At 41.8% G+C, this 11,102-nt stretch overlaps 1 protein-coding gene across 1 annotated transcript; it reads left to right on the top strand.

The window, feature by feature from the left end:
* The first annotated feature begins 7,702 nt into the window (after positions 1–7,702).
* On the top strand, positions 7,703–10,716 carry LOC119295575. Its single transcript, XM_037574006.1, has 2 exons — positions 7,703–8,546; positions 8,867–10,716. The coding sequence occupies exon 2, from the start codon at positions 8,951–8,953 to the stop codon at positions 9,959–9,961; it is 1,011 nt and encodes a 336-aa protein (XP_037429903.1). The 5' UTR covers positions 7,703–8,546; positions 8,867–8,950; the 3' UTR covers positions 9,962–10,716.
* The last annotated feature ends 386 nt before the right edge of the window (positions 10,717–11,102 follow it).

The raw sequence follows: 11,102 nt of genomic DNA, 5'->3' as shown, positions 1-11,102 counted from the left end.
TTGAGATGCTGGTACAGTTGAAGCGGATGATGTAGCTGGTGGAGCAGGTGATACTGTGTTTGTAGATTTAGCCGGCGGACTTGGACCTTCTACTGCACTATAAGTACCAGCAGAATCTCGACGACAGATCCTTTTTCGTTTCACCCGACGAGTAACGCCACTCCCTACTATATTATTTTCCTTGCTCTTTTTTGACTTTGCCATGTCAAGCCGTACCCACAACACAAAAGAATAAAATCACTCTTCAGAACTCATTGATGCATGATACAGACAAGCAATACATTGATGTAAGACAACCGTATGAGGATGGAATATGTAAGAAAAACAGGACGGCGTGACATATTCACAGCTACGATTGTAAACTAAGTAGAAGGATTTTCAAGAAAATAGAAGTAATGCAAGCTAGACACCATATGAAAGATGCAACCAATATTACTCTGCCAAGTTAAAAAAGTGTCTTGTCATAAGTGGCAATTCAAAAAATTAGAAGCAGTACAACATAGAAATCAATGCAAGATGCAACCACTATCAAACTGCCATGTTAAAAGTGTCCAATTATGAGTGACTGATGCGGGATACACAATAGCAGTACTTTGATGTAAGAACATGGTATGATAGATAGATGCAGTGTATTCTAGACACAAAAAGCCATGTCATATGCACATGTATAACGTATAAACTCAGCAGGTGCAATTTAATCAAAATAGAAGAATTACAGGCTAGACAACATATGCAACATGAAACCAATTATCACACTATCAACTTAGAGCAAGCACCTGCAATGGTGGAGTATGGGAGATGAACTCATCATGTAGACTTGGGACTTCAACTTCATTAGCAGTAGTAGTGGCAAATCTAGAGAGTCTCTGTTTGCGTCAGCGCGAAGGACCACCAACATCCCCTAACTTACTGTTTTCCTTCCTATTTTTTGATATTGCCTTATGAAGTCAAAACCACAAGAAGATGACTAAAATTAGCTCTGCATAACTGGTTGATGCATGATACAGATGAACACTACTTTGATGTAAGGCAAGCGCAAGATAGGAGGATGGAATATATACAAAAGAAGACAGCGTTGCATATTCACACGTATGATAGGAGGATGGAATATCTATGAAAAACAATAAGCGGAAGGCATTTCAACAAAATTAGAAGAAATGAAAGCTAGGCACCATATGAACATGCAACCAATATCACTCTATCAGTCAAAAAGTGTCTCGTCGTAAGTGCCATTTCAAGAAATTAGAAGTAGTACAAGCTAGAAGACAATGCAAGATGCAACCTACATCACAGTCCCAGGTTAAATGTGTCTTATGGGTAAGTGATCGTTGCAGGTATAAGTTGTAAGCTACGGAGATGCAATTTAACATAACCAGAAGCAATACAAACTAGACATCATACGGAAAATGCAACCACATATAACAGTTCCAAGTTAGAGCAAGCACCTGTGATGGTGGAGTAGGGGAGTTGTGCTCATCATGTACACATATGTTCTAGAAACAGGAACACGTGTCATATTCACAGGCATTATGTGTAAAGTAAGCAGATGCAATTCAACAAAGTTAGAAGCAATACAAGCTAGACATCATACGCAACATGCAACCACATATAATAGTGCCAAGTTAGAGCAAGCACCTATGATGGTGGAGTAGGGGAGATGTGCTCATCATCTACACAACTACGTTGACTGTCCAACCTTGTGTTGTCTTGCGAATCTTGTTGGGAGGATGGCGGAGTAGAATCTTTAGAGACCCCCTGTTTGAGTTGCTTCGAAGGACCACCATCATCCACTTCCGGACTAATTTCCTTCGGATGTAATGATTTTGCATTGTGAAGTCAAACCGATAAGAAAAAGGAATAAAATTTGCTCTTCAGAACTCACTCATGCATGATACTGACGAACACTACTCGGATGAAAGGCAAACACATGATGCGAGGATGGAATATGTATGAAAAATAGGATGGCGTGACATATTCACACCTATGATGTGGTAACTATGCAGAAGACATTTCAACAAATTAGAAGCACTGCAAGCTAGACACCATATGAAAGATGCAACCAATATCACTCTACCAAGTTCAAACTGTATGACGTTTTAACAAATTAGAAGCAGTACATGCTAGAAATCATATGCAAGATACAACCAATATCACAGTGGCGACTTAAAGGTGCCTTATCATAAGTGACTAATGCGGGATATGCAAGAACAGTAGTCTGATGTAAGAACATGGTGTGATCAAATATAGTATGTTCTAGAAACAGGAACACATGTCATATTCACACGCATTATGTGTAAAGTAAGCAGATGCGATTCAACAAAGTTAGAAGCAATAGAAGCTAGACATCATACACAACATGCAACCACATATAATAGTGCCAAGTTAGAGCAAGCACATGTGATGGTGGAGTAGGGGAGATGTGCTCATCATCTACACAGATACGTTGACTGTCTAGCCTTGCGTTGTCTTGCGAATCTTGTTGGGAGGATGGCAGAGTAGAATCTGTAGAGAACCTCCGTTTCAGTTCTCGGAAGGACCACCATCATCCAATGCCTTGCCAATTTCCTTCGGCTTTATTGATTTTGCATTGTGAGGTCAAACCGACAAGAAAAAGGAATATAATTCGCTCTTCAGAACTCATTCATGCATGATACTAACGAACACTACTCTGATGAAAGGCAAAGTCATGATGCGAGGATGGAATATGTACGAAAAACTGGATGGCTTGACATATTCACACCTATGATGCGGTAACTAAGTAGAAGGCACTTCAACAAATTAGAAGCACTGCAAGCTAGACACCATATGGAAGGTGCAATCAATATCACTCTGCCAAGTTAAAACTGTCTCGTCATAGGTGGCGTTCATCAAACTAGAAGCAATACATGCTAGAAATCATATTCAAGACGCAAACCAATATCACACTGCCGACTTAAAGGTGTCCCATCATAAGTGACTGATGCAAGATACACAAGAAGAGTAGTTTCATGTAAGAACATGGTGTGATAGACAGATAAGTGACTGATGCAGGATACACAAGAAGAGTAGTTTCATGTAAGAACATGGTGTGATAGACAGATATATCGCCTTCCTTACTCTTTTCCTTCCTCTTTCTTGATTTTGCCTTGTCAAGTCAAACCCACAAGAAAAAGGAACAAAATTTGCTCTTCAGAACTCATTGATGCATGATACTGACGAACACTACTTTCACGTAAGGCAACCGCATGATAGGAGGATGGGATATGTATGAAAAATAGGACGACGTGACATATTGACATGTATGATGTATAAAGTGTAAACTAAGCATAAGGTGTTTGAACTTGTTAGAAGCAATGCAAGCTAGAAACCATATGAAAGATGAAACCAATATCACTCTGCCAAATTAAAAGGGTGCCCTAACAAATGTATTTGACCAAATTAGAAGCAATACATGGCAACAGGCTAGAAATAATATGCAATATGCAACGAGTAAAGGTGACTCATCGTAAGTGATTGATGCAGGACAAGGTTAACACATAGATGTAGTGTCTACCAAAAATAGGAAGGCATGTCATATTCATAGGTATAATGTGTAAACTAAGCAGATGCAATTTACCCTAATTAGAAGCATTACAAGCTAGACACCATATGCAACATGCAACCACATATCACACTGCGAAGTTAGAGCAAACACCTGTGATGGTGGTGTAGGGGAAGTGCGGTCTTCAAGTACAGAGCTATGTTCAATATCTTCATTTAGCCTTGCTGTTTCTTGAGAATCACATGGAGAGGATGAAACTGTCGCGCGGATGGCGGGGGAGGTTTCTTATTTTTAGAGGACGTTGTCCTAGCGGTTTGCTAACATGCGGTCCCATGTGTCAGTGCTTTACCAAGCCGATCCGCGTCCCACATGAGGCAGAACAATGGCCGAAGCAACACGTGGTTAAGTTGAAGAAGATGAGGGAGAAGCGGATTCAGCAACGAGTGAAATGATGGTTGCTTCGTCCCTCCAACTTCTTTTTCTTAGCATTATTACTTCGTCCCTCCAACTTAACTGCGGGAAAGGTGCATCTTTGTGATTTGACGCCTCATTGCTCATTACTACGCCGGCGCCATGACTGGGGTGCTTCACCCCGGCTGCTCTGCACTGTATTCCGGTATGGCACGTGGACCCGGTAGCTTGATGTCCCACATGTCGGCGAAAGGGACTAGAATATTTATGAAAGCTAGCGCTCCACTCTTACGACGGAGGAGTACACGACACGACGGCCCAGTGAACTGTCACTTGTACTATATAGTACTATAGTTTTGCTGTTTCGCACGATCCATCGATACAAACCCGATTAAACAGGAAAGGGCGGGATTTTTCCCGCGCGATAGATGATACTGGCCATACATTTCAAAGGCAATTTTAATGTATGCAAACTGAATAATTATAAGTAACAATATGATATCTAGTAAAACTAAAAACACATATGATTTATTGTGTTAGAGTGTAGTAGTAGTGTTGTATTGCATAGTTGTTAGATGTAACATGCGAGAACGTGTAGAGATGTAGTTTTGGAGGGCCTACAGAGAGAAAAGAGTAATACAGTCACCGAACTTCAAAATAAGCTGATTACGGTCACTATATACATTTTGCGGTGATTATACGGTCACTTGCTCACGGTTCAGCATCAGATTGCACTCTGCTGACCGGCCAAATAGTCTGTGTGGCACCATGTTGACTAGTTAAATTAACCACGTTCCTTGTGGGTCCCACCTATCAGTTCGCATAGGGAAAAGGTTAGATAAACGCAAATTTATGCAGGCGCGACAAGACTCCAACCCGTGCGCGGGAATCACCTGGTTGTGTATGTGTCTGTTAGGGCCTGATGTGTGCGCATGCACGTGTAGGTTGAGCACTTGAGCATGAGAGTGTGTGTTGGTCGTGTGGTGTACTGGTGTGTGCATGCATGCGTGCATGTGTGTGTTGTGTGCGTGTGTGGCTGCGTGTGTACGTGTGAGTGTTGCGTGCATGCGTGGGTGCATGTGTTTGTGTGAGTGTTGCATGGATGCAGTTCGTGTGCATGTGTGCGTGTGTGTATAATCACCACACCAGCTCTTGTGTGTTAAAATAGACGGCTCAGCATACTAATACAAGGCCACCTTGTCTGTTGTGCCCGCGGTCATGACTTCGAACCACCGTCCAAATATTTTTTTGTCGTTTGTTTTCATTCTTACTAGCAAGATGCCCGTGCGTTGCACATAACATCAAGATGCATTTGTATGACTAGTTTATCTTGTGAGAGAAAAGGATGAACGAGGGAATGCCTTGTTTGCAAATGTGGAGAGGTGTGTGGGTACCTTTTTGCAAAATTGCCATAGTTTCTTTCCTATTCGTCAGATATAAATTGGACGGCCTATATTGTAGGATGGCAGGCACACCATCATCACCAACTCTATTTTTTATAAGAGTGTATTTTATGTATTTTATAAGAGTGTAGATGTAGAGTAGATATAAGTCAACAGGTGGGCACGATGGTAGTGAGATACTGTGATGCAACACTAGAGGTGCCATGTGGAGCGTTTAACTGGTCAACCAGTCATGTCATGAGAAAATACAGAGTTGTACGGTGAGCCCGTGACTGTATAATAACCACTAAATGTAAATGGTGACCATAATGAGTGGATTCTGAAGTCCAATGTACGTATCGTGCTTTCGCTTCAAATACAATGAACGTCATTGCATATATCGCGAGAGAAAGATGAAACATGCTTGAATTTTCTGGGGGCTTACTTTTAGAGGACCTGGAGATAGTTTTGTGTGCATACGGGGCGTACAGGGGGGTATGCGATGGAGAGAGAGATGCTCTTCGTTTCTCTTTATTATGACTAACTTTGTATATAGTATAAAAATATACAAATTCATAGTGTGGAATAAATATCATTGTGGGCACCATGCAATGCAAATTAGCGTCCGTACTCCTCCATATAACTTTGTAATGTTGTATATATGTAGAAACTCTAAAATAATTTTTTGGCCACACTTTATTCAAAAGGAATGTTGTATGCAAAATAAATGTGAAGATATGGCTTTTTAGATCAATGGGGTACGTGATGTAACATGTGTGAATGTGTAGTTGATGTATTTGGCGGGGCCTAGAGAGGTATGTGTGTGTATTACATATTCGGAGAGGCATGGATAGAGGGGCCGACGGGGGGTGTGGGAGAGATAGTACGAGAAATGAGAGTGGTCTAGATAGAGAGAGAGACGAATATGATGTCACAACGAGAGATTCCATTTCCTTGAGTGTGTATATGCAAGGGGGGAGGGAATAGAGGCACCAGGAGAAATTTTTTGTGTGTGTGGTGTTTGTGTTGGTATGTGTGGGTGTGAGAAGATAATGAGACGTGGGGGCGGAGGGTGTGTCACCGCGTGAGGTCCGGTAGGTCGAGCTGCCCTTCGTTCAGTTCCATCCTACGCCACTGATAAGCACATTTCTTATATACTATTTGGGCATAGAAATATATTATTTATTGAGATATGACCATCAATTCTTGCTGTGAAATATTGAATATTTGCATGAAAATCATATAAAGTATCATTTACTAGTCTTTGGTCTATTTTGCAGAAATGTGCGCAAAGGCACTATAAATCTTCAAGATCCGGACTAAGTGGCTAAGAGAACGAAAAAGAGGAGGAAGAATGGACTTGTGCGAGAAGAAACGAAGTAGCCAGGGGGCCAACTATAGAAGAAAGGATCTACTTGGGAAGAAAGAAGAAAGGAGGAGGGCCAAAATTGCAAAGTGGCAGATCTGGGAGGGGATCAAAATCCCTAGCGGCATCTCCATTGCAATCGGGCCTGGCTACATCTCATCTCTCTCCCTCTCCCCTTCTTCTCCACCATCGGCCGCCGCCACGGCCAGGCCGGCATGGTGGTGAGCGATTCACCCAGCGCCACCATCTCCTTCTCCTCCCCGAAGCCATCCATCTCCACCGTCCGCGCCAAGCACCACCAGCACCACTCCATCTCCACCGCGCCTTCACCATCACCTCGCGCGCCCTACCAGACGCGGTGGTCTGGTGCCTCGCGCGACCTCTCCCTCCAGCCTGCGCGCCTCTCCCTGCTGTTTCCCAACTTCTTCTTCCCTTTGCTGCTCCTCCACCTCTCCTCGTCCCCCAAACTGTTTGCTGCTTCTCCTTCTATGAACCCTTGCTGCTACTCCTTCCTCTCACGTCCCCCCTGCTGTTGCTCTTCTTGCGCCGATCTGAAGCTGCTCCTTCTCTGAACTTACTGCTGCTCTCTGCCTAATCTCCCCACGCCTCTGTTGTTCTTCTTGCCCAAACCATGCTGTTACTCCTTATCTGAACCTACTGTTGCTACTGCGCTCTGCTGCTTCTTCTCCTACGTTACTGCTGCTGCACCTTTATCTTACCCTACTGCTGCTCTACTTCTCTCATCGCCAACTACTGCTCTCCTTCTCAACCCCCCTGCTGCCTCTGTTTCTTCTTGAACCTGAACTCTCTCTCTCTCTGAATTTTCTGTAAGCTGAGATGTAAAACTTTGTAATGTTCAGATTCTAAGAGCACTTGCAATCTGATATATGTTTAGTAGGTACTTGTCATTTTCTGTTAATTAATATTCTGCTAGTGTATGTGTGTGATCTCCTTTGTGTTCATTTCTTGACTTGTGCTTGTTTAGTTCGAATCATTTTGTTGATCTGTGAGCACTTCTTGTAACCCCCTGGTCGTATACATGTGTGGTTATGTGTATATTGTAGTCCCTGTGTTAACTATGTGCATGTGAAACTATATATGTATGTGGTATGAAACTTATATTTCCCAGTACCATACTACTTGTGCATGTTCAGCACTATGATACATCTTTTATTTCTAGTTCATATATTCCTCCTATGTACTTGTGATATGTACGTGCTTTTGATGTGAATCACTTCTGTCCTTGTCCCATTATCTTTGTTCTGTGTTTTTCTTCTTTTATATAACTACTAGTTATATTTGTGATCATATATTAGTACTTCCTTTTTGTCGATGTTGATGTTCTGTGTGTTTATTTTAGTTTCTCAAGTATATGAAAATACCAAAAAGACAGAGAGTATAATCTGAACCTTCCTTTGCTTCTTTTCATTTTCTTTTGTCGATGATTTTTCCCGAATGATCTTAGTTAGTCTAGATTTAATATTCTGCTTTCATCACCCAATATTGTGTTACCTAGATTTAGCCGAGCGTTGTTGCCGTCGCCTAGTCCCTGTGGAGAACACGACATCCGTAGTTTGGGCATAAAAAACCATGCTATATTACAATTGATCATTTTGGCGCCGTTGCCGGGGACTAGCGTCGAGCGTTTGTGTGAGGCTTTAGACTAGGTTTAGCTTGTTTCCTTTTTGTGCCTTATATATTTGTGATATATCTCTAGCCACTAACCCCTGTTATAGTTAGTATCTTTTTGTCTTCTTTTCCTTTTTTGCAGGTTGGATTATCCTCTCGGTTATGGCTTACTATTCAGATCATCAGGCTTATGCGAGCAACACTACAAACAGCACGGAAAGTGTTCAAGAACTGATAGGTAAGATTTCCCATCGATTAGATGATTTAGCTCGGCAGCGAGAAGTAGTTTTTGAGGATAGGCCTAGCTCTTATGATCCTTATTCTAGAGGCCATCCTTATGTTGCTCCTACCTGCCATATTTGTGGATTTCAGGGCCATTCGCCCGCTGAATGTCAGCGTGGTTACTTCCATCCTCTGGATTGTTTTGGCATGAGCTTTGCTCAACAGCATAGCTCATACCAAAACAATTACACACATGGGTGGCCTGAAAACCAGAATATGTCATATAGGAGCAATATCCCTGAGATCTCACCGTTTGCTTCTAGTAATCATATGCAGGGATTTAGGTATGAAGAGGAGAGCCACAACTATGGTCCACAACAGATTTATTCAGCTCCTACTCATATACCTCAACACCAGGACATGTTGCCAATGGAGTTAAATGGTCCTCCATTTGGTCAACCAACATCTTCAACACAAGTGCCCACTCAAGATGAGTTCGATGACATAGACAAGCTCACACTTTTGAGTCTCGAGTTCACCTGGAGTGCCGAGGATGATCCTATTAGGAAGGTGATACTTGAGGAAATGAAGAAGATTAAGAGTGGAAAGGAGCTAGTGGAAGAAGTAAGGAAGATTGAGAAGAACATCAATGCTGGCAGTACTATCTCTTCCCTCCTTGAGTTGAGTGTGGCCGAGATTCCCCTTGATACATGTGAGGTTCCAACACCGTCACATCCAGTTGAGCAAGATAGCAAGAGTCCTGAGGAAGAAAGACCTCAGATTGAAGAAGATGAACTAGAAGACAAGGAACAAGATGGTCAAGAGCTGCAATTCCTAACTGATCAAGTTGAAGACTCATCATCTATTACTCCTGAAGAAGTACAAGAAGCTGCTGTAGATGAAGATGAAGAACATGAGATTCATTTGCCTATTGTCATACCAGAGCATGATGTGTCAGGTTTACCCAATCCTCTCAATGACATGCGTCCTTATGATTCCTTTGCTTCTACCTTGCATTGCATGATGCCATCTGTTAAAGTAGATTTGAAAAAGTATTTGCTTGGATATGATCATATATACCCTATTAGTGGCATTACTCACATTAATGATGATCACAGTTACTTTCCTCGTGCTAGACCTCTGCTTAATGAAACATATCATTCTTATGCTAGTCTTGAGCTTAATGAAAAATATCATCCTCATGTTAGTGTTGACTTTGCTGATTTCTATCATCCTAAACATGTGCTTTATAGCTATGCTTATGTAATTGGATATTCGATTGATGACTTGGAGGGTATTATCCCTACCACTTGCATTGTCTCTTTCGTTGAGTGCTCTTTCAGGTTTTTGCTTGTGCACGATCCATTACATGCTGACCAGGTTCGAGGTGACATTCCTTGGGACCCTGGTGGACTCAGAGCATGGGGATGAGGAGAAGCAAGGGGCACATACGAAGAAGAGTGAAGCTGGAGCATGCATGAGGATAGGGAAGCAATAGGAGAGGAGTCACAATGCACAAGGAAGCAAAGAGGAGCTGCAGTTGATGAGGTGATCGAGCGAGTGCTACTTCCTATGAAAACCCGGTGAGCTGTTTCATGACCCATTCCTAGTATATCATCCATTGATACATGCTGAAATCAAATGTTATTTGGGTTGCTTAAGCCATGTCTTAAATGTTGCCCCACTGAATTTTACTCGACATATGGTGCTTGATGAGAATATGTGAACTGAGTGTTGAATGCCTGGTAAACTAGTGATCTTTACAATGCTTGCTTTGCTGAAATTAGTGAAAGCTATTAGTTTTGAGTGCTCAAATCCCTAGTACACTAGAAAACTTAATCATTTTCTGCTTTTACCTTGATACACCTAGATCACCATGTTTAGATGTTGAATTTGTGCTAAGTGTGTTCCCATTGAGAGCAATCACCTAACCACTATGGATTAGCATGCTATGTTCCCTGGATCGGTAGCATGTGAACCAGACATGGAGAAGTGATGATTCCTGTTTTTGTGCTTATGCGTTGTTCATTTAAGATACGTAATAATGAATAAATAAGTCTGGCTACCTATAGTAGCATGTCATGTTCCCGGGATCGGTGGCATGTGAAATCGGGTTAGCTTGGGCAGTAATTATTAATAAAAAAATGTAATTGTCGAACCAGGTGTATACCATGTTCTCGGGATCGGTGGTATGTTCCTTTGGGGAGACAAACAAAAAAAAACTAATAATTGGTCGATCCAGGTGTATACCATGTTCTCGGGATCGGTGGTATGTTCCTTTGGTGAGATTGATAAAATATTATCATTGCTTTACTTCTGTAAATAAGTGAACTGATCACAAGTTTGTGTTCTTTTTTGTGCTCTGGATCATGCTCTCTTTAGGAACCTTTGGCACAATCATCATTTGAACTTGTTGATCCACTTTTATCATTGTAAAAGTTTAAAATGATTGAGTCAACTAGTATCCTATTGCTTTGTAGCACTCTTGACCATTAATTTTCATTAGCTAAGTCCAAAGCATGCTTTGTTTGGAGATCTACTTCACTGGGACATTCTCTAGTCAGCTCACTGT

Source organism: Triticum dicoccoides, chromosome 4B (assembly GCF_002162155.2).
Source record: "Triticum dicoccoides isolate Atlit2015 ecotype Zavitan chromosome 4B, WEW_v2.0, whole genome shotgun sequence".
Taxonomy (NCBI): Eukaryota; Viridiplantae; Streptophyta; class Magnoliopsida; order Poales; family Poaceae; genus Triticum; species Triticum dicoccoides.
The sequence above is the reverse complement of the archived record's forward strand: the minus strand, read 5'-3'. Positions and strand labels throughout refer to the sequence as shown.